At 34.5% G+C, this 21,747-nt stretch overlaps 3 protein-coding genes across 4 annotated transcripts in view; 2 read left to right on the top strand and 1 right to left on the bottom strand.

The window, feature by feature from the left end:
* wdp (Leucine rich repeat protein windpipe) overlaps positions 1-11,945 on the top strand; it is a 32,045-nt gene extending 20,100 nt beyond the window's left edge. Inside the window, exons 1-3 of one of the 2 annotated variants that reach the window (XM_003707647.3) lie at positions 909-1,110; positions 5,397-5,447; positions 7,755-11,945. In XM_003707647.3, coding sequence (XP_003707695.2) covers positions 7,772-9,766 — 1,995 coding nt within the window. In that variant the 5' untranslated portion in view covers positions 909-1,110; positions 5,397-5,447; positions 7,755-7,771 and the 3' untranslated portion in view covers positions 9,767-11,945. Of the gene's footprint in view, positions 1-908; positions 1,111-5,396; positions 5,448-7,754 lie in introns of those variants that run through there. The other variant, XM_076529146.1, reaches the window with a different exon arrangement.
* Positions 11,946-13,075: 1,130 nt separating this feature from the next.
* Positions 13,076-19,925, bottom strand: LOC100881404 (uncharacterized). The gene is made up of 6 exons (XM_003707646.3): positions 19,582-19,925; positions 18,691-18,994; positions 18,007-18,235; positions 16,694-17,289; positions 15,953-16,355; positions 13,076-14,290 (listed from the first exon to the last, which is right to left on the bottom strand). The coding sequence occupies exons 1-6, from the start codon at positions 19,765-19,767 to the stop codon at positions 13,681-13,683; spliced, it is 2,328 nt and encodes a 775-aa protein (XP_003707694.2). The 5' UTR covers positions 19,768-19,925; the 3' UTR covers positions 13,076-13,680.
* The window catches only part of LOC100881292 (Organic anion transporting polypeptide 33Eb), a 136,794-nt gene continuing 129,241 nt past the window's right edge, over positions 14,195-21,747 (top strand). Inside the window, exon 1 of the mRNA XM_076539477.1 lies at positions 14,195-14,303. The gene's annotated coding sequence lies outside the window, so the exon portion shown is untranslated. The remainder of the gene's footprint in view (positions 14,304-21,747) is intronic.

The raw sequence follows: 21,747 nt of genomic DNA, 5'->3' as shown, positions 1-21,747 counted from the left end.
CAGCTAACAGCCTTGTATTAATAATTATATGCGTTTGGTGCGTTCGTTGTAAATTATTGTCCATTGTGTCGCGTTCCACGTCGTTGCGTTAGCGTGGAACAGAATCCATGAAACGTCGATAGATTTCTATTACGTTTCATTAATAACGACAGGATATGTAGTCAACAAAGTTTTTACTCGTTCGTTTTGCGTCAGTAGACGAATTCATCAGTTTGCAAAGTGAAGTGCGTTATTTATGATCTATTTTTATTTTCTCGGTAGCGGAGTTTATCCCAAGTTTAAGAAATTTCTAAATTTCTAAATTCTCAGTTTCATAAAATTTCTCACAATTTAAAAATTCCCAAATACCAAATTTTTTTAGAACTAAAAATTTTTAAATAGTCAAATTCCAAATGTCCCAAATTTCCCAAATTTCCTAAATTCCCTAAATTCCCCAGATTGCTCAAATTCCCAACTTTCTCAAATTCCCAACTTTCTCAAATTTTCCAAATTTCTTAAATTACCAAAATTTTCCAAACTTCTCAAATTTCCCGAATCTCCCTAAATTCCCTAAATTCTCCAGATTCCCACATATTCCCCAAATTCTCCGAATTCCCCAAATTCTCCAGATTCCCCAAATTCTCCAGATTTCCAAATTCCCAACTTCCCCAAATTTTCCAATTTCCCCAAATTTTCCAATTTCCCCAAATTTTCCAATTTCCCCAAATTTCCCAACTTCTCCAAATTTCCTAAATTATCTAAATTTCCCAAATCTCCAAAATCTCCCAAATATCCCAAATCTCCCAAATCTCCCAAATCTTCCAAATCTCCTAAATCTCCCAAATCTCCCCAATTTCCCAAATATTGAAAACAGAAATCCAAAAATCCCTCATAACATTTAACACCACAAATAAACCTAAAAAAATACTCGACTCAACCGATAATATTAAACATCGATAACTGTGAAAATCTAAAATATACCAGTGTTACTAAAATTCAGAAAATTTCATTCGATACATCGATACATTTAGAGTTGTTCACCGTAGCAGTTCAATGTTAAGCCATAGAGGAGTCATAGAACAGGTTTACGCGAACCAACCAGTCGACAAGAGTTGGCAAATGGATAGAGAGGTAATTATCGATGTTCTCATAAATTTTAATGCGTCGGTTAAACGCGTAATATGTCAAGATTTGACGAAAGTGTTGATACGTTGTTAACACTAGATGTTTATCTAACGAATTATCGTTGTGCTGAAATATTCGCAAAACGTTTTCGCGGTGTTTAATTATTAAAATAAGTTGGTGGAGAACACTGCGAATGTTTGTATCTTGATTTGTATACGCTAGGTTGTATTGTAGGGTTGTACACTTATGCGGTACTGCAGTGGAAGAATAAATAAATGTCTAAAACAAGAATAAATGGTGAGGTTCTTTTCAAGGATGTACAAAAAATTAATCTCAAAATTAAATATGATGTTTCACTCTGTTATTTATAGTTCTTAAAATACAGGAGATGAAAAAAAATTTGTCAAATAAATATTTAATAATAAATAGCTTGTACTAAACCTTTGAAATTCACAGTTTCTTAAAGAATTTTTTAGAGAAAATAATAATTTAAAATTTTGTTAACAACTAGTTTTTGTTCAAACTAATAATTTAGTGTATCATTAAATTTTTATTTAAAACATTTTTCACTATCTTCAATATTTCACGAGATTTTGAGGTTAGTTATGGCGCGAAAGAGACATTGTTCAAAACATCTAAAATTAAAATGAAAGTCTTTAGAAGTAGAACATAAAAGGAACGTCTCAATTGGAATTATTGAAGCTAAAGTTAGTCAGTGCGGAACAGAAATACTGCTAGTTAATCCTTTCATTCATCCGTTATTTTCTTCTGTCCAAGGTTGCACGCTTTTGCGTCAGAGTTCAAAGTGTAACCGAATGTATAAACAAAGTTGTGCGAGATCGAAAATTCTTCAAGATCAAGAACATCTTTGAGCGATGAAAGTCAAATGCTATCGATCGAGGAAGATCGGGTACAGAGTGTTCCTAGTTCGGTGAAATAAAAAAAGAAGCTAAAAGTGTCTGCAATTTTTTCAAGAAGACGGTTTGGACAGTTTCGAAGATTTTGTGAAAGAATTATTTATTATAAATAACGAAGATAAATATATTTTAGTGATAGAAATATTCCATTTATATTTGCTGACTGTACAATTAATTATAAATAGGTTTTGTCATTTTCTGTGTTACAAACAATTTTTTTATACAAATACTTGAAAATAACCGAATATAATTTTCTTTGGAAGCAAAGTTCAATAAAAAGAAACGTTGTTGTACAATTTATTAATTTTTGCAAGTAAATTCGTTGTATCAATTGATAACATCCCTCAAACCCAATCTAAGAAAATAAAAACCTAGTTAACTAAAAAAATTTCATAAATTCAGAAAAATAATGAAAAAGTAATGAAAAAGTTCAGAAAAGAAAATGTGACGAAATAAATGAATGTCAGTAGTGATTCGTAAGTGTCGCTATGAAGGCCACGTTGTTCGGTATTGAAAGGGTTAATAATTTAAGTTTTTGTACCAACGGTGTCGATTTACGTTGGTAAAAAGAGCATATCCAACGAACACTTTCGTCTTCCGCGTATTGAAAGGTACTCGACCTCCGGAAACGACTTCTGGAATTGTTGATTCTCCTGGAAGCACGTGGTGAACTGGACCACGAGGCCGCGAATGTACCGTTAATCGCGCAACCGGCAAAAAATGGCGAGCTGTGACCAAAGCGGGTATGTATGCCCGCTGCCGCGTTCCTTACGACTTCCAATTTCCTGCTTCGCTCTATTCCTATACAAGATGTTTCCGACTCGATGATACCGAAAAGATATCGCTTAAATCTTCGGTAAAAAATGACAGAAAAAATTTATAATTTGTGAATTTGAACCGTAGGGTGCTTAAAAATTTAAAATTTCAACAATTTGGTATTTCGTGAATTTCACAAAAAAATTCAATAATGCCCTTAGAATCTTCATAATTGAAAAAGTTAACAAATTAAAAAATCTTTAAATATGTACGTTTAAAAACTTAAATCTACCACTTCCAAAATGTACAAGTTCACAAAATGATCTGGAAATCTGCAAAATCATATAAATATTGTTCATTATTTTACAAGAGAAGATGATTCATACAACTCTTGAACCCAACAAGAACCTTGCGTGAATAACAGAAAGAACTCACGCCATAATATACATAGAAAGACACTTATACGTATATTTTTCTTGGTCCAAAGTTCAGCTCGATCCTGTTACTCATTTTTTCAGTTTCTCATTATTCTCACTTGTCATTTTTCAACGAATTCAATGTTTTTACGATAAACGATCCGGTGTTTACGATCGATTACGCCATCGTACGTTAATCTTTTTGTTACATTGTACGTAATCGAATAAAAACTAATGAGTCTTATAAAATTCATCGTTGAAAAAGAGTACGTTGATAATCAGCTAACATTGAATATTGCAGAGGACGAAAATTTCGCGCTGCAAAGTTATACGAGAAGTTATAAGAGTTCAAGGAGACAAGGAGGCATCGATAATTTAGTTGATCGATATTTGAGAGGAGGCACGGTTGAAAGAAGGCGATTGTTCAACTTTATACATATAGCAGGGATACTCCGATTCAAGGAGATATCTCGCTTTATCTTTATTGAGGATCCGAGCCTATTTGTTCGGAACAAAAATGTGAACGTCACTGATACGACAATAAAATATTATTCGTTCGATAAGATATTTACGTAATACAAAGGAAATTGAAAATGTCGAGTGTCTTTATCAATACGGGTATAAAGTTATCAATTCTTTTCATAATATTCACCAGATTACCGCTGCATTACTCGGGTTACGCTGAATGAGTGGAAAGTTCTTGAAATTGGGAATACAGGAAGTTATCGACGTATATAGCAAATTTTCAAAGCTGAGTAATCGAAAATTTTTATAATAGTCATGTTGTAGTGATATATTGTATATGTCATATAACGCGCGGAAATATTTGTGACGATATAACGCGAGATAACATAACACGTTGCCACAAAATACGTGGTGACACAATGCGCGGCTATGTAGTACGTATATGTCATATAATGTGTGGTTACATAATAGTGACATATACTGTGCGGCTATATAACGAGTGGTCATACAGTACATAATTACATAAGACACTGAAATATAACGTGTGGAGATATCAGGCGAGAGAGTACCATATGCGGCAATATAACACGTGGAAATCCTATCTGTGGCGATATAATACGTGGATGTATTTCGCGTGGCAATATAACGTGTGCAAATAACATTCTTGACGATGTAGTGCTCTGAAATATTACCAGTGGTGATATAACTCGTGGAAATAGATCCATGGCGATATATCGCGTGGAAATTACATTTGTGTTGATATAATGCGTGGATGTAATATGCGTGGCGATATAACGAGTGGAAATAATATTTGTGACGATGGAATACCTGGTAGAACCACACGTGGCGATATAACGCGAGGAAATAATATTTGGAACTATGTAATACGTGGCGGACGCACACGTGGCGATATAACGCGAGGAAATAATATTTGGAACTATGTAATATGTGACGGACATACACGTGGCGATATAACGCGAGAAAGTAATATTTGGGACTATGTAATACTTGACAGACCCACACATGGCGATATAACGTGAGAAAATAATATTTGTGATTATGTAATACCTGACAGACCCACACGTGGCGATATAACGCGAGAAAATAATATTTGGAACTATTTAACACCTGGTGGGTCCACACGTAGCGATATAACGCGAGGAGATAACATTCTCGACGATACAGCGTTTTACATTCCGCATGGCAATATAACGCGAGGAAATAACATTCACGGCAATATAACGCGTTGAAATTTCATGCGTGGCTATGTAACGTGTGGGAAAACCACCTGTGGTGATATAACACTTGACAGTAATTTGGTAATGATTTTAACGCGTGGCAATAAAGCGCATAGTGAAATGACTGTTTCACAAAATATTTTCTTATTTCACATAACTGTTAGTGTTTATACAAATTAATACAAGCTTTTTTAAGAAATCACCTCAGGGATCTTTTTTGTAACCTATCAAGTGTTTGAAAGGTGACAGTGATCTATTGTCGTGGAAAGTTATCGACTGAAAGATAAAAAGCATCGTCGTTAAAATCCAATAGCTATCTAAATCACCAGATGCCAACCTAATAGGAAAACCTATTTGCAATTTAAAGCGTCCAGTCTATTGAAATACGTTTGTAGGATATGTTCATCATTACTCACTCTAAATGTTGAAAGTCTAACGAAAACCATTAATACATCTCTATACACAATTGTCTTACATTCACGTTTTCCATTCTGTTGCAGATGCTCCCGAAATTGCGGTGCTGCTAACATCCACGTCTGACCAAACAGTTTGTAAGTATATTTCGTTATTAACGTTTCTATTAGTAAATAGTTTCGTGTTCACAGGAATAATAAGCTAATTACAATCTGTTTAGTTCATTGTCCATGACCTACCTCCTCCTACGCGAGTTACACGAAAGAAAACACTCGACTGCTTTGCACACTGTTGTAGCTACTTAAGTTCTATTAACCGTTGCGACTATTTGCAAATCAAATGTAGAAACTGTAAGAGGCGTTTGAAAATTCATAATGCATATTGTGTATTTTAGGATAATTTACATCAACAACTTGCGCGAACAAGAAACATTCTTGTAATGTAGTCTGCATTAATGTCTTGTACTCGTATTGTGCAGTTATTTATAACAGTGATGAGTAATTCTTGCACTCGAAGCATTTGTATTCTAATTGTTTCACTATTTATGTCAGTGATGCACGGTTTGATTGATACACTTGAATCAGATTCAGATTCAGATCTTTACTTGAAGATTTGGTACTATACTCTTTTAACAGACTCTTGTTATATTGCCATAGATATGCAAGTAGTATGTGCAAACGAAATGTTACAGAAATTGGTGATATAATGAGAGGTGAGCAAAGTTTGTGAATTTTTATATTTTTAAATGTTTAAATTTATCTAAATTATCTCCTATAATTCTAAGGAGAATTTGAAATTGTAAATTGAAAAATTGTAAAATTGCGAAATTGAAATATTAAGGAATTGAAAAATTGAAATATCGCAGAATTGAAAAATTGAAAAATTGAAAAATTGAAAAATTGAAAAATTGAAAAATTGAAAACTGAAAAACTGAAAACTGAAAAACTGAAAAATTGAAAAATTCACCGCTGTAAATTTTGGAAAAGAAATTTAATTTTTTAGAAAATTACAGACTGAAAAATTACAAAATTGAACAACTGGCAAGTGAACAAAAAAGAAAGTAAAAAATTCTAGAACAAGATCACTGTCTCAACCTATATTGAATAAAATACCACAAAAATTAAATAAATACATTATAATTACCCGTTTCACGAACAGCAATTATATAAACTGTCAAAAGTGTACATAAATAATTGTCGGTCACAGAGTTCACTGTTCTCGTAAAAGTTTCATCCATTATCGTAAGCACATTTCCTTTTATTTGAAGACCGTGTTGTGTGTATATGGAAATCACACGTGACGTCAATGCTGACAGTAGACAAAATAATGCAAATAATGTGTCGAAAGTATCCGCCTCCCTTTACTTTATTCATGTATAGAGTAAAGCTAAAATGTCGATTTAACGGTTTAATGAAGCGTTCGAAGACGTAAAGAGGTGTCTCCATTTTGTTCTTACGTTCTCTTCGTGCGTAAGCCTCTCCCAGTTTTTACAAAGAAGAGACCATTTAACTCTACATGCGTTGAAATAAACGATCATAGGATTAATTTTAATAATCATTACAAGTTTATAACTTAGAACTTCCTTTGAATTTTAATGAAACTATAAAAAGTATTAATGTTTCCTGTGATAATGTGTCGAAGGCAATAATATTTGCATTAAATTATATTGCCATATAGACTTTTATAAAGTACCAAGAATACATAAAATCATTGCAGTTAGCAATATATTAAATTCGACAAAAAATGTTCTCTTCTATTACAGTGATCTTTCATCGATCCTTATGCAATGTAAATCCAATTTTCGTTTACAATTATTTAACTGAAATTAGTTAATTTCACAATACGAGTATAATGAATGTATGCAGTTCTAAATAAATGAAGTAATTAACTAATTAGTTGCTCAAATATAGTATTGCTTTAAAATACCATTGCGGTAAAGCGAATTGAGTAACGTGAAATAAGTCGCTTGTTATCATTGGTTCCACGCTGGAAACCATTAACTCAGAGATAATAACACTTGACAAGATAACTACAGCTATAGCAAAGATATTAGAGATATTAAGCAAGCAAGTTAATCGGTTTGAGTATGTCGTTTCCAAGTTATACCATATAATTTTTTACGCTTACATGATTCGATTACGCTAATTGGGCTATGTTAGGTTAGGTTCATTTAAGAAATTTTAGCTTACCAGTTCTGTATACGGTGAACGACTTTTGAAGTATACATTTATGACTGAAACAGAAAATAATTCATGGATGTATGATGTGTCACAAAACAGATAAAATAGCATCAAGATCAATTCCATTAATAGTAATGTATTTATGATTTATGGATCATGCCACAATAATAAAGAATTTCAATCCGTTCTTTTTAATAACTTCAACTTCTGAAATTCTCACAATATTCATCATGGTTAATTTTCGAAATATTTTTGCTTGAACAGGTAAATCAGATCGAAAGATGCAGTCAGCGATCTTGCTCGTCCTCCTCCTGAGTTACTCAGGATGGGTAAATGGACTTTGCGACTTGGAGAACGGCATAATAGCACATTGCCACGAGCTAGAAGACGTCAAGTACATCGAAACGTACGACCTTGAAACGCTCAAGGCTTCCCAGGCGAAACCAGTCCTCCGTCCCGGTATCTTCGTCAACCTGACCAGCCTACGACATTTGGACCTCTCCAGAAGCGGCATCGAACGAATAGAACCAGGAGCCTTCCGCGAACTGCACAACTTACGAAGCTTGGACTTAGCTGAAAATAATCTGGAACAGCTGGAGCTAGGCTCCATAGACGGTCTGCACCATCTGCACAATTTAAATCTCCGCAAAAACAATTTGCAACAATTGCCACCCGTGTTAGCTCGTTTGAAGATAAAGTACCTGGACATCCAAGGCAATCCCTTGCAATGCAACTGCTCGACGCTCAGAGTGAGAGATTTGATCGTCAAGAGGGGCGTGAAGATCATGAAGAAGGTGCTCTGCGCAGGTCCAGGTAATCTGAAGGGGATGTCGTTGTTCAAGGTGGACACAACCACCACTTGTCGTTTCGAGGAGCAAGACCGGGAGATGCAGAATGATCAGCCTTCAGTGTCGGAGGAGGAATTTGGATCAGGAGACGATCTGGGTAACAGCGAGGAGCTTACGAGCGGTTCCTCGGAGATCCCTAAGGAAGTGGAGATCGAAACTCCGCTTCCAGACGCGCCTGAAGTCTCCACTCCTTCGATCGTTCAGTCATCGTTTGCGGACACCAGTGAGTCACAACAGAGCTCAAGCTCCTCCGAAGAGACGGCGACCACACAAATGGCGCTGAAGAAGACGATCGACAAAGACGAAGAGATCTACTTCGATTCCGATGAGAAGACCTCGACATCCACCGCGGCGGCTGAGAGACAGAAGGTGTACGTAGACAACTTGTTCCATCCGGAGGGTTCCGGGGACGTGGAGGACGGTTCCGGCGAAGGTTCGGGCACGGACGAGGTGTTCGGCACCTGGACGAAGATCGGTGAGGTGGAGAAACCTGTCGAGAACGAAGAGACCTCGTCCATCGGCAGCGGACTGTTCGACATGTTCGTCAATATGTTGTGGAGCACCACGGAGGCTCCTGGCGCCGCCAACGATCCAGACTTGGAGGAAGAACAGTTCATCGACGTGTCCTCGGCGAAGGAAGTCGAGGAGGAGATCAGCACGCAGAAAGTCACCCCGAAGGAGACGGCTCCACCCACAACCGAGGCGCCCAAGGTCGAGATCATCGACAACGAATTGCACGACAAATCGAAGTTAGAAAAAGTCGTGGAGGAAAGCGACGTCGAGGAGAACGACAGGTCGGCCGAGGTGGCTCTGACGAAGCAGTCCAAGAAAGGCATGGGCTCTTACTTCGTCCTTGGCGCTCTGCTGGCGATCCTGGCGACTCTGATAGGATTCGCCGCGTACAAAGGAGACTTTTGCAGGAGGAGGAGGAAACGCGGCGATGTGGAACACGGGACGGAGATGAAGGACATGCAGAAGGCTCTGTTGGAGACGGGCAACTCGGCGCGGCCGAAGGTGGCCTCGAACGGAAACGTGGAGAACGTCCCTCTGTTCCAGGACGCGACGGACCACGGGGACACGAAGACCAACGACTTCCAGACGACGATAGACGTATCCAAACCTCCAAGTGAACGCACTGAACCGACGAAACCGCCGAGGAATTCACAAAATGGCCAGAGGCTGAAGGACACGGCTGATCAAGAATCAGCTTCCCTGAACGACGATTCATTATCTGCGAGGATAAGCTCGGCAGATCCGGTGGTTGATAACTGCCTGGTGAACGAGTCACCGGACGTGAACGGACCTCCTCTGAGTCCTGGTGCTCAGAGAGTGAAGATCACCCTGCAGGAGAACCCTGACAGCGTGCCGAAGACACCCATACTCATCACGAGAACAATGGCTGGTGAGAATCTAGTCAAAACACCGTGAGGCAAACTGTTTGACGTGGGAACAAGTTGACCAGACACGAAATTTGAACTGGAATAAATGACAACGGGTTTTAAGTTGAGTGACCGACGGATGGTAAAGAGGGAATCTATGGTTTTGTTTCGAATGAGATTCATGGGGTTGCCAGTGTTCCTAAGCCCGTGCATTTATGGCCCTTGATAAACTGTTACGCGAGCTGTAAGATTTGTTCTTGCGAATCGTTCTCGTATGTGAATCAAGACTGTTTTTAACGAACGTTCATTTTCATAGGTTAAGAGGTTAATATTTAGAGATAGCGATAGAAGATACGAGCGATTCTGTGAAACGAGATTGTACATATTTGCAAATAATGTACGCGCGAACCTCGGTAAGTTTTTCTTAGGAGACGCTTGTTAATTACGTGTATTATAGACTTGTTATTTTGCCATTAATAATTTTTTGAAGTTGGTAACATGTCGAGTCTCAAAGTCTTCGACATAAAGCGGCAATATAACGAGATTAGATTAGCGTGTGGCCTTTGAGAGGACGTAATAAGCAAAGAAAGCTCCAAGCCCCGGGCGTAGGGAAATATCGAGGTTTTATTGTATTTATATGTAGAATGTTTCTAATTACCTGTTAATTACTCTGTTTGTGACGATACGGTAAAATGTTCCAGGAAGAAATTACCATATTTCAACGGAAAAGTTAGACTGTGAAGTTGGTCTTCCCAGAATTATATTTTCTGAAAATTTAAACTTTTTAGTGAAACTATATTTTTTTCAATGAATCCTAGTGAAAATATATTAGTAAAACAGTAAAAATAAATAACAATATAATTAATAACAATTTATGAAATATTTAAAATTTGAAAACAAAGAAAATCTTAATTATTAATTTTTTTAAAACAGTGTCCTGAAGAGTCGACGTAAGAAAGTCATGTTTTATTAACAAACCTAATAATAAAATCTAAAAAAATATGACCTTGAAATTTCACCCTCATACGAGAAAGTATAATAATTTTTTGCTGCAGCATTTTTCTGTAACTTCATAAACAAAATAATGAAAAAATGGTTGGAACATCCTACATATATGCGTATTATATATATACATATATGTACGTATAAATTGATAACATAATATATATACGAAGTTTCATTGTTTTGTATAAAATTTACGAATGGAAAATATTTGATACATTTTGTATAACGTGTATTCAATATTAGCACACTAGTCAGTTCTGATCGAGGATCTTCATTTTTATACAAATTTCAATGGAATTAGTTAGAATTCTTTGACCTCCAAATACGTACATCATCACACGAACGTAACCCTAGTACTTCTGCTACATTTTAAAAATTAGATGAATTTAATTTAACGAAAATTATTGAATAAATTATTACGATAGTGTATTATAACTGCGAAGATTTTATTTGTTGTTGAGTGTATATTCTGAGAGGCACGAGAACATTTGTAATAAGCATTCCAGAGAAATCATTCTATTTAATAATCAATGCCATTATTTGGGTGATAAAAAGTGTTTGTAGAAAATAACATAGAATATTGTAAAATAAGAAACGTGTATCCGCAATGTTTTTCAACGAATAGAGAAATATCTTAGCATTTTGCCAAATATGCAACGATGTTGTATAGGACTTCATAGAGACTTGTTCCACTAGTAAGCAATCATATTTTTTAAACAGATTTTACGATGGAAATTGTAAATAACCAGAAGCAGTGAATCTTTAAAAAATTCAAGAATTAAAAATATGTTACGTGTAGTTTAGTTGTATATTCGTTTAAAAATTTATTTATTTCATGATGAAATGAAAGAAGGTATCTTAAGAAATAATTCCTTAAAATATTTCTATTTATCGCTAGATATATTATTTATCGTTACAGCGTTCGATTCCCCTGTAAAAAAAATGTTCACCCGACGTGAAATATTACCGCAGTATAGATTTTCCATGAAAAATGCAAACGGAATTTTTGCTCGGTAAGAAAGTGCCGTTTAATCTGTTACGAAGAGAATTATCTCTCTGATACTGTGATTAGCACTGAAAGGGGTAATATTTAATCCTACGTGATATCATCGTTATCGCACCATTCACTTTGATTCTTATATAAGCTGTACGTGCGACATAAAGTGTATGTTGTTATGAGTAATTACGATAAAAATGGATACGAAATAAAATATTAATGTTTATTCAATGAACAATTATTTATCCTTCATCGCACATTTTCCGAGTTTCCCTCTCTTTCTTGTTCTTTAATTTTTATATAAGTATTAGTATTTTAGTTTTATTTAATAGTTTAAATTAGGATTGATATTGCAATTTTATTTAGTTTACATGAGAATTGGAATTTTAGCTTTATTTAGAATTTTTAGAAGTAGTCTTAGTATTTTTGATTAAAATGAATATTTAAGTTTTGCTTAAAATTTTTAATTAGAACTAGTATTTTAATTTTATTCAGTATTTTAAATTAGAATTAACAGGTAAGTTAAATTTCTAAAAATAACTTTAAAAATTTAGGATTCCTCAAAATTAATATATGTATAAATTTAGCAACAAAATTAAAATAGATCAAAATATATTATTAAAAATGTGTCCAAAAGCTTAGAAGTATCCAAAATTATATTATTTTGCATAAAAAATTACAAGTGACTCATATTTGAATAATATTGTAAGGATCTTTAATAATTCTTTGTACTATAAATTAATTACAAATTTTCTGATACTTATAAATATTGTATTTAATTAATTGAACACTATTTTTCATTCTTTACTTCCTAATTTCTTAAATGGCAGTAATTTACAACTTACAATATATTAATACATACTTTAAAATTATAAAAATTAGCGCTAAATAGAATATAAAATTTCAGGTATATCAAATAATACAGAAATGCTATTATTGCATTGATATATTAATTTATCAGACAGCTTTTGTTAAGTGGGTTACACATTTTTGATAGAATCAGAATTTTCCATTATATAATATTTTTGATTAAAGAGTATTTCATTAATATATCTATTGAAATTCTTAAATATTCTGTGACAGTCAAATAATTGAATTATAATTGATAAATAGATCATTTTTAATTGAGAATTAAGATGAAGTAAATTAAAATAAAAATTTTAATTTAGTTTGGTAAAATTTTTAAATATTGCAAATTAACAAATTTTCTGATTACAAACTGAAATTCAAGTTTTAATTCAAGTTTAAATTCCAGCTTGTCAAATTAAATATTAATCATTAATTTTCAACCCTTAATAGAAACTTCTTTCAATTAACAATAAAAATTTGTTTTGCCTTCAACTGTGCTCTATAAGAAAATTAAAATTGACCTATTGATTGACCTTGAATGACTAACAATTAATTTTAACATCTAATTACAATTCCTTCAAATTAATAATCAGATTTTAATTAAATTCTAATCTCTGAATTAGAAATCAGAGTACTGTTAACTACAAATTTCAATTAACAATTAAAATTTAATCGTTACTTAAATAACTTCTACACAGAAATTAATTTTTAATATATAATTCAGCAAGCTTCAACTTCAAACTAAACCTTCATCTTCAACTAAAAAATAATTCATTTTTAACTACAATAATTTTGACTCACCAACCTCAACTTAATTCACAACTAAAGTACAAGTTCATAACTAAAATAATAAATGACTTCACAACTAAAATTCAATTATAAATTAAACATTGATCTTTAATCATTCCATAATTAAATTAAAATCCTAGCAAATAACCCCGTACGCAAGCGTCGCAAAAATTAATTCATACCTCGAAAATGTCATCAACCCCCTTAATCGCCACAGCGAACGAACCCTATAAAACCTACAAAATCTGTCCATCAATGTCAACGATCCCGCGAACCTCACCGTGCAACACTCTGAAAAAGTTTCATAAAATCACATCCACGTTTCATTCAGTACTCTCTCGTTCCACCGCAGTTTCTCTGTGTCCACTTCTGGGTTCTCGTCGAAGTTCTCGGATAACGATCGATCTGCTCGAACCGATCGGTTGAATGTCCGAGTCTTCGTCGTCACTCGAATGTCCATCGTAAAGCGTTCGTCTGCGTTTCTTTTTTCTTGCACTCGGTGTCTGTGGCCTGGGTCGAACCCGTCCGCTTCCGGTGTCGTTGGAATCGCTCATCACGCTGTGTCTTCGGGCAGATCTCGGCCTGGAATTCCTCTGACTCGGTAAGTCGTTACCGACGTTACCGACCGAGTTGTTTCGCACTCGTCGAATCCTCTCGACTCGTCGCTCCTCTCGTCGGAGCAGGTCGTCCTCGCTGTGAATTCTCTTCTTCGTTCTTCGCGAGCGACGCTGCTTCGTTCGTATGTTATCCGCGGAACCCATCACACGTACCGACGTGGTTTCCACGGAGATTGCGTCCAGGTTGTCCAAGGAACGTGCTAATCTTGGCATTTGCACCGCTTCTTCGTAACTGGGTGGCCCGATCAGCTCCAAAGGATGGATACGAGGCTCTGGCACACGCTCGGTACGTTCCTCTTCGACGATCTGGTGAATTCTGTCGACAAACGGTAAGTTAGAGTACTTCAGTTATTTTGAATTTGGGTTTTTGGGGGATTTTGAAAAATGACATGTTCTGTGTAGAAATACATTTTTGTTTGAGATATCAAAAATGATTTTGACAGATTTCCCGCCTTTTTTAGTTCTGAAGTATGTTAGACACAACTTTGGAAAACCGTTATGTTCTAAGCAAATTTTATAAGTAGGCTCTTTGTTGCAAAAGAAAATATCTATAAGTATGCAATTTTCCTGTGAGAATTTTTTGATGTGAAAGAAAATATTTTGTCATTCTTATGTCATTCCCTGTATCATCGACAGGATAGAATATAGTGTGGAAACTGTTATAAACACATAATCCTCATCAAACTTAGGGTTCAAACCCATTGAATATATTGCAAATAGTATAAAATCAATATTAATATATATATAATGAATATATAGCATGTTGATTAATAAAACTGATGGTAATTGAATTAGTTACGAAAGAGGAACAGGTGGCGCCATTTTTGTGGTGAACAGGGTGAACTACTTTTGAAACTGCAGTTACATTAGAAACCTTGAGTTAATTGGAATTAAAAGAATGATTAAAAATTAATAATAGTTTGGTAAAATCAAAGGAATTCGTTAATTGTTCTTGCATTATAATGTAATTCGAATTATATTATAGTCAATTAGGGTAATAAAATCAATTATACTATTTGTACATGAAGATACACAGGGTGTCATCTGGTGGCACAGCATGGATACTAATGAAACAACAGTTTCAAAATTGTGTAGTTCATCTTGTTTACCAGAAAGGCGACGCCACTTATTTAATTTTTGTACAAATTCAATTAATATTGGTTTTTTTGGATTGATTAACTGGAATATGCGTCATATTACATCTGTAGCAAAAGTAATTAATTTCGGAATGTTTTGACTATGCTAAACGATTATCAATTTTGAAAAATTGGGAAAACTGACTTGGTCCGATATCGTTCAAATTTTTGTAAATAATCTCTTCTTTTGCAAAAGAAGATAACTGTAAGAGTGATTCTTGGAAACTCAAAAGAAAATTTTTTACTATTCTTATATTATTCTCTATATTACCGTCGAGACACAGTATAGTGTGCCAACTGTTCTGAGCACATAATCCGCATCTACGGAATATATTGCAAACAGCATTTTCATGTTGAGAGTACACATTAAGAGTATTGAGTATTTCCTCTACCAAAAACTACGTCAAACCTTCTTAGATATTACAATGTAGATAGCATATACATTGCTAGTACTCTATAAAACTACCATATATGAATTATATGGATATGCACATATAAAAAAATATTAGGAAATTTCTATTTTAAAGATTTTGTTTGATTCGCAGTATCGTCATTTTCAGAATAGTCGATCGTCAATAAGGTAGAAAATGACAAAGTTGGTAAAAAATCATGTTCACAAATGTTTCCTTTCTTAACAAGGAACAAGTGAAACTTTATATGTCACTTTACCTAACACCAAATAGTCAATGATCTAATCCTAATAAAATCAGCAATAACAACTACTAAAACCATCACATTTTCTCAGCCTCCATATTCTTCTCACCATTTTCTATATCTCGTATCTCATATTTTCACGTATTTTATAATATTAATATAACATTGTCTCAAGACACATTCCTTACCTTCTCTGTCTCAGTAGTCTCAACGTCTCTAATTGTTGTCTCTGTTCCATGGCTCTCCTTTTAACCCTCATCATGTGTCTAATAGACACAAGGCTCCCGAGCAACACAACCACCGTAAGAGCAGACACCATTATAAATCCCCAAGTTCTGTCCACATTGTGATACAAAGGTGTACTCCATTCATCGTAACAAGCACTTTTCCATGTATAACCAGATACATTCGCTGGACTCTGACAGATCAAACTCGTTTCCGAAGTTTTAGCTGGTTGTTCGGTTAAAAATGTGTACATAAATAGTAAGTCGTCGCAATCGCAACGCCATGGATTATCTTCTAATTTGACGATGTTTAAGTTTGGATTGTTGCGAAACATCTCTGGGTCTAGGGCTTCTGTTAAACGATTTCCTAAAAATTGAATAGATGTTATTGTTATTCATTAAATACTAATATTATTAGTTGTTGAATTTAGTAATAAATGGGTATTTGTTAAGGCAGAATGCAAAGATGGCGGACTCTGTTATTATTAGGAAGTGAAACATGTGTGATCAGTCACAAATCTTCAAGTATTTAAATATACAAATTTTCTTGTGATAGAAAAACCTCGTCCTATATTGTCAATTACCCTTATATGATATCCCACTGCAATTTTATTTCAATTACTTCAAAAATATTCATTACCCTCCACTATTTACACCAAAATCCGTCTCCCAACTTCGATCAATATATCACAAAAAACCTCTAACCTGATAAATCGATTCTGGTGAGTTGCGTCAACTGCAGAAAAGTGTCATTCTCGATCATCATTATCCTATTCCTCTTCAAGTCCAGATTCTTCAAGGTCGTCGATTTCTGTTCAGACGGTATCTTCTCCAATCGATTGTCGCTCAAATCAATGCTCTTTATTTTCGGCAAATTAGCCAGAAAATTATTATCAAGCTTGTTGATCATGTTCGACGATACGTCCAACGACGTCACAGACGACATAAGATTCGGAAATTCTTGCAAAATATTCGACGACAAATTCAGTGATTTCAGTTCGACGTTCTCGTGAAACGTTAACGGATCAATCGTTCCGATACTGTTCATAGACAAATCCAGTACTTTGAGGTTCACCAAACCTTCGAAGGTGCTGGTGTTCAAGCTTTCTATACCGTTCGCGTTTAAATACAAAAATCCGAGCTCCTTGTTCGTGGCGAAAATTCGATCTGGCAACATTCGAATCACGTTGCGGGATAAGCGGGCTTGGGTCAGTGATGGGAGTCCGTGGAGACCCGGTCTGTCCAAATTGCAGTGCGATACTTCGAGTCTTCTCAGCTTTGGGTGCGTTAATGTCGAGTGTCTGCAACAGATGATTGTTAAAATGTTAGGTTAAAATATTAGGGTAAAATGATAGATTAAGATGTTAAGATAAAATGTGAGGTTAACATGTGAGAGTAAAATGTGAAGATAAGATGTTTGATTGGAATGTTAAGTTACAATGCTAGGTTAAAATTTTAGTTTAATATGTGAGGTTAAGATGTTAGGATAAAATGTGAGGTTAAAATGTTTGATTAGAATGTTAAGTTAAAATGTTGGTTTCAAATGATAGGTTGAGGTGTTTTCTAAGAATGTTAAGTTAAAATGTTTGATTAGAATGTTAAGTTAAGACGCTAGATTAAAATGTTAGGTTAAGATGTAAGGTTAAGATGTTTGATTAGAATGTTCAGATAAAATGTTGGATTAAAATGTTAGATTAAGATGTTAGGTTAAAATGTTAGTTTAAAATGTTAAGTTAAGATGTTTGATTAGAATGTTAAGTTAAGACCTTAAATTAAAATGTTAGGTTAAGATGTAAGGTTAAGACGTTTGATTAGAATGTTAGGTTAAAATGTTAGTTTAAAATGTTAAGTTAAGATGTTTGATTAGACTGTTAAGTTAAGATATTTGATTAGAATGTTAAGTTAAGACGTTAGATTAAAATGTTAGGTTAAAATGTTTGATCAGAATGTTAAGTTAAGATGTCAGACTAAAGTGTCAGGTTAAAATGTTAGTGTAAAATGTTATGTTAATTGCTTGCCTCGTACTGTAAACTAGTGTAGGATTGTTGTTCAGAACTAGTTCTAACAGTTCCGGAAATCCGCTGAATGTATCCGGACTCAAGTAATTCAAATGACAGTCGGACGCGTCAAGCAATCGTAATTTTGGACTCCATGGGTACTGAATGAATTTCAAAGGATTTCCTGTTAGACTCAATGTAATTAACGCTGGAAGACCGTCTAAGGACGAATTACTTAGTTCTCGTATTCCTGTCGAACAACAAACTACATTAATCACTTCATACTTATAATAAATCGCTTTTTTTACTTTCAAAAATAAATTTACATAGAAACTTATATTATTTATACAAACAATACATAATATTTACTTTTTTGATTGTAAATTTTAATGTAGAAAAATGTAGAAAAATAGAAATGCTATTCGTAGAATGAACATAATAATAAGTTAATAATAATAAGTCAATTTTGTACCTTTTATATTTCAAATTTTTTTTAATCAATTTACAAATGAAAGAAGAGTAAATGAATAAATAATTGTAGTTATTATTTATCATATAGAATTTATACAAATAGGATTAAAATATAATATTATACATAAATTTGACGTGAAAATTCATAAAAAAAAATTTGTATAAATACTTTAATACATACAAAGAATATAAAAGGTACAAATAAAAAGTTGTTTAAATAAAATATTGTCGTACCACACTGACTAGCGTCTAAAATTTCAAGGGTAGAACTTATGAGACCTTCTAAAGTAGTTAATGGATTCTTCGATAGATAAACAACAGTTAAAGACTGCAGTTGTCTTATAGCAAAAATGTCGCTGGTTTTGTGTATTTCATTGCCACTCAAATCCAATCCTCGTAGATTCTTCAAGGCAATCAAATCGTCAGGTAACGAACTTAATTTATTCCTTGCTAAATTCAAGTATTGTAATTCTGTCAGTCGATTAATGTCGTTGCTGATATTTCTTAGTAAGTTATTCGATAAATTCAACTGCTCCACCTGGAAAGAGATTAATTACTTATTTATTTAATAAAATATATTTTGAAAATGATGGACATTAAGGGTAACGTAATTTTGTGGAGGAATTTATGTGTTATGACATTCAGTTTAAGAATTTTAGGATTTGTTTGTTAAACAATTTAGGAATTTTAGGATTTGAGTATTTAACAATTTGCGAATTTTTTTGAGAATTTATAAATTTAGGAATTTAGGTATTTGAAGACAAATTTACGAGTGCTGAAACACTTAGAAATTAAAAAAAAAATTGTATACCTTGAAATTTTTAAATATGCAAATTTTAAAAAAGTCCTAAGTATATGAAACTCAAATTCCCAAATTGCCACACAATATTTCGTTATTGTCCAATATTTGACATATAACACAAAACGTACTACATTGTGAACATACTACACACTTCCCAAGATAACCGTGATATGTATAGTTCTTTTTCGTAACACCGGTACATTTATACAGGTGATTCATTCGTAGCTACGTTTTCAACGAGCACCGATAAAAGACGTTAAAGAGTGATCAAACTTGCAACAATAATTATTAAATGATTCATTTAATCGAACCCAATTACTCACAACGTCACTGATATTTTTCGGGAAAACTTCCAAGCCTTGTCTCGAACAGGTTATGGTTCTCGGCTGTTGGCTGAGGTAGCACAAGCACCTCGAGGGACAACTTTGGCATAATGCGGTCGAGAAAAATCCCAGGCACACAGTCAACAACGACACTATACCAGGGACGGTGATAACCCGATTCTTCATGATCTTTGCTGTCGTACGCGATCGCGTCACATTTTCACTACACGAAGAAAACACGCGTTTTAGAGACACCGTGTGTGTTCGTTCATTTTGTGATTTTTCCGATTCGTGGAGAAATATGGCACCTCGTGGATCGATGAGTGGCTCAACAGCACGCCGAACCGTCCTGAAAACTACTGAGTACTTATCTTTGATAAGTAACCCGGGATATGCCGTATGATATCTCTGTAAGATAAGTCGGGCGTGCGAGGTGTCGAGAGCATTATTCTAGCTGATTGATCAAAAAACTTCTAGGAAAAAATTGCAGTTTCCCATTTTTTGTTGTTTAGTGTATTCGGAAAATCAGATGATAAAGTATGTAAAATTAAGAAGATAAGCGGATTTGTGGAGATCAGTTTTATTGAGTCATATCGAATTTGGAATGCTGATTTATTGCGGTGAGATTGATGATTTGGATAGTCGAATGTATTCGATCATAAGTAGGTATATCTACATACACTCAAACGTATTCGGATATGAGTTCAAGACATACAATGCACTCACACATGTTCAAACGTAAAAGCTTGTTTAATATACTTATATATTATACTGAAACTTAGTCAAGTATAAATATGTTAACATATGTAAACAATTTTGTAGGTTAACACATATGTATGTAAGCTGCATATGTACGTATGTGTTAACATGCATATGTATGTAAGCATGCATATGTATCTATGTATTAACATGTGTATACATATGTATGTGAGCATGCAAATGTACGTATGTGTTAACATGTGTATAAATATGTTGTTAAACATGCATATGTATTACCACACATATGTGTTATATATTAATATGTTAATATGTGTATAAACACATATATTCATGTACATACGTATGTTTACACATACGCACATAAGCATGCTTAACAACATATGTGTGCTCAAACATACTCAAACAGAAGTTTGTCGAATACACATACTCAAACATATTCAAACACGAATTCATTCAACATGTACATTCAAAAAGTGTTCAAACATAAGTTTGCCTAAAATAAATTTACATAAGACACTCAGACATATTCAAACATAAATGTGAACGATACATGTATGCAATATAACAAAAAAAATTGAAACGCAAGTTGTGTATTCACAGCATGTATGCAGGGCGTGACCAAGCATTTGGAAGAGCGAATTTACAAAATCTCGGCGAAGGGGTTGGTTTAATATCAACAGGTAGAAGCAACGCGTCCTTGTTCCTACTGGATAAGCCGTTGGCTAAGCGCCGGCGCTAGCTAAACCTCTCGCACCCTCCGGAGGGTGTGACCTATCATCCCCATTGGCTCAACCGGACGTGTAAAAAAGAGAGAGAGACACAGTCCTGCGCGGATAACACTTTTTTAAATCCGTCCTCGCGAAGGGTGGAGCTTTTATCAATTTTAGGACGCGTCATGTACACGCAAGGTATCGTGTGTGTTCTCCGCATGTGCTGATTTGGTACCGGTCCGTTTTTTTTATGTGATGTTTGTTGCAATTTGAAGAATTAGATCTTTGATTGTAGGGATTTTGGGATTTGTGAAGTTTGGGAGTTTAGAGTTGGAAGTTAGGGAATTTGGGGAATTTGGGATTTGGAGAGTTTGGGATTTGGTGAGTTTGGGATTTGGGGAGTTTGGGATTTGGGGAGTTTGGGATTTGGGAAATTTGGAATTTGAGAAATTTGGAATTTGAGAAATTTGGAACTTGAGGAATTTGGGATCTGGAGAGTTTGGGATTTGGGGAGTTTGGGATTTGGGGAGATTTGGGGTTTGGGAGATTTGGGATTTGGGAGATTTGGGATTTAGGAGATTTGGGATTTAGGAGATTTGGGATTAGAGAAATTTGGAACTTGAGGAATTCGGGATTTGGAGAGTTTGGGATTTGGGGAGTTTGGGATTTGGGGAGATTTGGGGTTTGGGAGATTTGGGATTTGGGAGATTTGGGATTTGCGAGATTTGGGAATTGG

Source organism: Megachile rotundata, chromosome 2 (genome assembly GCF_050947335.1).
Source record: "Megachile rotundata isolate GNS110a chromosome 2, iyMegRotu1, whole genome shotgun sequence".
NCBI lineage: Eukaryota > Metazoa > Arthropoda > Insecta > Hymenoptera > Megachilidae > Megachile > Megachile rotundata.
The sequence above is the reverse complement of the archived record's forward strand: the minus strand, read 5'-3'. Positions and strand labels throughout refer to the sequence as shown.